Raw genomic sequence first — 5,044 nt, 5'->3', positions numbered from 1 at the left:
CTGCTCGTAAGCCGGCAGCTTGGCATCGTACGGCGCCCCGCCGCCGCCGCCCCTTTTAGCGTCGTCGTAGTGGGGCGCGGAGCGGTGCAGGTCCGCCTGCGACTCGCGCGGCGACGGCGAGGCCACCGTGGACCGATGGCCGTCGGCGTAAAAGTTGCTCGTCGACGATCCGGCGTCGCTGCGCACCTCGGCCAGCTCGTCGAGGCTCTTGGCGTGCTTCTTCTTGGTGCGCTGCTTCTGGATGCTCTTGACGGCGCCCCTCGTCGGCAGCACCAGCAGGTCCAGGCTGCCCGCCGTCAGCTTGACGGGCACATTGACGATGCCAATCGCCAGCCCCTTTGCCGCACCCAGCGCCCCTTCCTTCATGCCCAGCTCGACGGGCTTGGTCACCATGTCGGTGATGGCGCCCCACGAGTTGAGCCCCCACGACTTGAAGCCTTCCTTTGCGCCAGACTTGATGCCCGTGATCTTGCCCGGCGGCTTAAACGTCGGGTCGTACAGGCGCTGCGTCCGTGCCAGGCACGTCGACAGGTCGTTGAGCACGTGGATCGCCCCTGCTCGCGCCGGGCGACAGGGAGGAGGGAGGAGAGAGGAGGGAGGCGGGCAGGCGGGCAGCGGCCGAGCAGGCGACAGACAGGAAGCGGTGTGTCAGCGGCAAGGAACCGATCGCATCGCAAGTCGAGGAAGGGACCGCAGGGGGTGGGATCGCCCCGCAGCCCACTAGACACGGCAACCCACCTTTCGACGGTTCGGCCACGAGTCCGCCGAGGCCCTTGCCGACGCCGCGGACCAGGTGGCCCTGCTTGTAGCCCTCGATCGGATGCCGGATGCTTCCGGCAAAGCCCTGCGAGGACCGCGGTCGAGAGATGAGGGTGGAAAAGGGGTTGCGTGCGACGCCATGCGATACGACCGGGTCAGCCTCCGCCGCTCCCCGGCACAGGATCTCACCGCCATTGCGACCGGGCGCGCCCAGAGGCCCCGGCCCCGCACTCACCGCGTAGATGCTCTCGGCCGCCTTGCCGACAAAGTTGAAGCTGCCCTGGATCTCGTCGACCAGGTCGAACCTCTTGACCGCAACCTCTTGCAGATCGGCCTGCGAGACGCGCCCATGGGCCGTCAGGGTGGCCGCCTCGAGGCCGGACAGCTTGAGGCCCGTCGGAGCGTGGATGTACTGAGCCCGGAGGCGGCTGCCCAGGTCGCTGGGCTGGATGTCGGCGGGCAGGTGCCGCAGGAAGCTCTGCACCGCCGCTTCCGACCCGTCCTCCTGGGCGATGGCATCGCGCAGCCGGCCCGCGGCCTGGCGCGTCGGGTCCTGGGCAAGCGTGGCGAGGGCCTCCTCGAGGAAGCTGAGCGAGGCGTCCTTGGCCGGGATCGAGATGGGCCCGGCGCCGGCGTTGTACACGACCTGGCCCCAGAACGACTGGTCGCCGAAAAACGACAGGATCAGGGTGGGCAGGCCGTACCGCAGGCCCATCGACGTCGTCCCGGCACCGCCGTGGTGGATGACGGCCGAGCAGCGCGGAAACAGCCTGCATTGCGGCACGCCGAGGCGGACGAGGACACATCGGGTCAGCCGCAGCAAAGGCACCCGGAGCGGACGGCGACGGCAGACTCACCAGTCGTGCGGGCACTCCTTGATCACCATGACATCGTGGCTGCTCGGCAGCTGCAGGTCCGTCCAGCCCTGGCACACAATCACCCGGTGGCCGCCGCGAGCCGCCGCCTGCAGGATGATCGAATAGAGGTGTTTCATGTCGAACCCGACAATCGAGCCGAAACCCTGCATTGCCGCAACGACGCCGAAGAAGGAGGAGGGCGGGGAAGGACGGGGGGGGGGGGGGGCACGGGGCGGTCGGACGTGTCGAGAGCGTGAGCTGCCATCGTTCGCTCGCATGTAACGCGCGCGCGCACAGCCCCAGGGGCGGAATTGCGGCAAAGGAAAAGGGCCCATGCGGATGCTCACCACATAGATCGGGGCGGGGCCCTCGCGCAGGAAGCGCTCGAGGTCATCCGACGGCTCGTAGTCGGAGTTACTGGTCGATGAGTTTTCAAAGCTGAAGCCGACGACGTCTGCGCGTGCGTGCGCGCGGGACGCAAGGGATACGAGGAAGCCGGGTGGCCGGGAGAGGGCGAGGGAGGGGAGGGGGAGGGAGCACCGTCAGCGTCGGTCCACATGAACCGGCCTGCTGGCCCGTCCGGGCGGTCGCGGCTCACCGATCCAGTCGCCCCAGTCCTTGGGCTTGGGCAGCAGGCTGGGGCTGAAGCAATACGTGTGCGGCACGGCGTCGCTGTTGATCGTCTTGGAGATCTTAACAAAGCTGCTCTCGGGCTGCTGCAGCTGCTTGCGCTTCTTTCCAATGAGGTCCGCGTAGCCCAGCCAGGTGAGCCGGGCGACGGCGTCGTAGCTGAGCCGGTTGCGCCTCAGCTGGGCGTCGCCCTTGACGCTGCCGACCGTGGTGAAGGGGTGCGCAAACGCAGACGTCTTTGACCACGGCATGCTGGCGGGCGGCGCAAGGGAGCAGGGAAGCGGGAGGGAAAAGGGGGGGCAGGCAGGGAAAGGGGTTCAACATGCTGCGCGCCCGACCACCGCCGCGCCGGCAGCGACACTCACGTAAACATGATGTTGAGCGGCACGTTGAAGATCTCGGCGCAGTGGAGCGAGGCAAAGCTGGGCGGGTTGGCGATGATGGCGTCGGCCACGAACGGCAGCCCGGTGTCCTCGTTGGGCTCGCGGCAGCTGGCAAAGGCGCCGTCGATGAGCTCGGCCAGCTCGTGCCGGTTGGCCTGGATGTCGCCCGCGGCGACCGACGAGACCGACGGGATCAGGCCGCCGTTCTTGACCATGAAGGCCATCAGCTTTTCGGGGTCCGCGCCCAGGTTGAAAAACTCGATGCTGCCGCCCTGGCCTTCCTCGATGCTGCGGGCGGCGGCGCGGCGCAGGACGAGCGGCTTGAACTTGGCGTGCGTGGCGATGCGGACGCGGTGGCCGCGGCAGGCCAGCTTCTCGGCGATGGGGAGGAAGGGCGCGACGTCGCCCCGCGATCCGACAATGTGGATGACGATGCTCAGCCGCGGCACCGCATCGTCGACGGCGCCCAGCGAGAGCGCAGAGAGCTGCGGGATGGCCGGCAGCGGCTTCTCGTCCTGCAGCAGGTCGGTGCGGATCGCATGGCTGGCGTAGGCCGGCGGAGACTCTTCAAAGTGGGCCCGGGCCGACGACGACCACGACGACGAGGGCCCGGCGTGCGCGTCGTCGAACGGATCCGCAGAGAGGGGCTCGTTGGGCAGAGTCAGGTCGAGCTTGCCGTGCGAGCCGAGCTCGAGCCTCGTCGCCTCTGGGCTCATGGCGCCGGGAGAGTCGAGGCTGCGCGAGGCCTCGGCGTGGGCGGCCGGCAGGGAACGTAGCTCTGCCGCCGGACCGCCTGACGAGGACCGGGCGGCAGATTTTTCCGGCGGGTAGGCCGTCCCTTGCGGCGGGCCGCGAAGCTGGGCGTGGTGGCTCTGCTCGGGCTGCTTGCCCTTGGACGCCAAGCCGGCGCTGCGCGTGGAGCTGGCGTAGGTTGGCGGGTCGGCCTGCGAGGCCCCATAGTCCGGGTTCGATCGCTTCTCCGGAGGGAAGCCCGCCGCCGACGACGACGGCGCAGCGGCTGCCGAGGGGCCAGAGCTGCTCTTGGAGTCGTCGGCAAAGGGGTCCGCGTGCACCGCATCCAGGGCGTAGGCCGCTTCGTACCCTTCGCCCTCGGGCAATGCGTGGGCTGTCGGGGCTGGCGCCTTGCCGAGCCGGGACAACGAGTCGTGATAGACCTGTTCGCAGAAGAGCCACGCATCCGCGCCGGCGCCCCAGGCGGGACCAAGGTCGACGACCGGGAGAAGCCAGGCGTTGTGGATCTGCCTCGAGTCTGCGGTGAGCCGAAAAAGGCATCGCAAAGCGACGGGACGAGGGGGTCGGTATCATTGAAGGACGGTCAGCAGAGGGTTCCCCGGGGGGCCATCGTCGACCGACCCGGTAAGAGACGGCGAGGACGAGGACGAGGGTGGAGAGGAGGCAAAGGACGCACCTGCGCGTTCGTGGCTTGGGAGAGACGTGATGATCATGCGCAGCGCGTCTGCGCACTGCTGCGAGGGCAGGCTGGTGGCTCCGATCCGATGGAGGCTGCCGCGCAGGCAGATGCCCGCCTGCGCCAGCTGGTCCTCTGCGTCGTGGCTCGGGGAGAGGCGCAGCAGGTCGGCATCGAAGAGGTCGATGGCGTTGGCCTCTTGCGAGGGCGCGTCGGCCTGGGCGGCGGACTCGATGCCCTAGGGATGGGGCAAGCCAAGCAGAAGGGGGTGCGCGATGGGCGGCGCGACGCCGGCGTCAGCTCCACGTAGATGGCAGAAGTCGAGGCACGCGGCCACGACCAGCGCGTGTGACGGCACTCACCTCGGCCGAGAGGACCAGGGCCGATTCGGAATCGACGACGAGAAAGAGGAGATCGTGGACGCCGCGCCTGCGGGCGCAGACGTAGACGGAGGCCGCTGGATGCGACATGGTCCTGCCGCCGTGCGGTGCGGTGGCGATCAAGGCCGGAGCTGTGGGTCCCGAGGCGAGGCGAGGCAAGCTTGAAAGCGGAGAGAGGCAGCTGGCTGCGGTGCGCTGCTCTTGTCCGTCTTGCGTTGCTGCGGATGGGGCGGTTGCGATGCCGACGATGGCGTGGCGGATGGTTCTCGATATCGAAGAAGGAGCAGGCAGGGGTCGTTGCGACCTCGAAGCAGGGCAGATGACAGCAATGAGGAAGGCAAAGGGGCGAGCAGGATGATGGGTTGGAAGAGAGAGATGGCAAGGAGGGAGGGAGGGATGGCGTCGAGGGTCGAGCTCAAATGCCAGCCAGCCAGCCAGCCAGCCAAGCCAGGCAGTTAGGAGCGAAGGCGGAGGCGGAGGCTGGCTGGCCAGGCCCGAGCGGCGGCGCAGGCAGAGTGCTTGAGCGCCAGCCGCCCCCAACGACTGACCGGCGCCGCCGGCCAACATGGCCTCGCCTCGACTGGCCCCATCCCCGCCTCGCTTGGC

At 68.8% G+C, this 5,044-nt stretch overlaps 1 protein-coding gene across 1 annotated transcript in view; it reads right to left on the bottom strand.

Annotated features, from left to right (window-relative positions):
- PFL1_05284 (uncharacterized protein) overlaps nucleotides 1-4,528 on the bottom strand; it is a gene marked incomplete at both ends in the record, with an annotated part of 4,950 nt that extends 422 nt beyond the window's left edge. Inside the window, 9 exons of the mRNA XM_007882817.1 lie at nucleotides 32-554; nucleotides 739-844; nucleotides 995-1,529; nucleotides 1,617-1,780; nucleotides 1,964-2,070; nucleotides 2,215-2,498; nucleotides 2,612-3,899; nucleotides 4,059-4,296; nucleotides 4,421-4,528. Of these exons, the coding sequence (XP_007881008.1) occupies nucleotides 32-554; nucleotides 739-844; nucleotides 995-1,529; nucleotides 1,617-1,780; nucleotides 1,964-2,070; nucleotides 2,215-2,498; nucleotides 2,612-3,899; nucleotides 4,059-4,296; nucleotides 4,421-4,528 (3,353 nt within the window). The remainder of the gene's footprint in view (nucleotides 1-31; nucleotides 555-738; nucleotides 845-994; nucleotides 1,530-1,616; nucleotides 1,781-1,963; nucleotides 2,071-2,214; nucleotides 2,499-2,611; nucleotides 3,900-4,058; nucleotides 4,297-4,420) is intronic.
- Between the last annotated feature and the right edge of the window lie 516 nt (nucleotides 4,529-5,044).

The sequence above is a fragment of the Pseudozyma flocculosa genome (genome assembly GCF_000417875.1).
Source record: "Pseudozyma flocculosa PF-1 unplaced genomic scaffold scaffold00019, whole genome shotgun sequence".
NCBI classification, from domain to species: Eukaryota; Fungi; Basidiomycota; class Ustilaginomycetes; order Ustilaginales; family Ustilaginaceae; genus Pseudozyma; species Pseudozyma flocculosa.
Note: the sequence above shows the minus strand (reverse complement) of the source record. Positions and strands in the feature narration are given on the sequence as shown.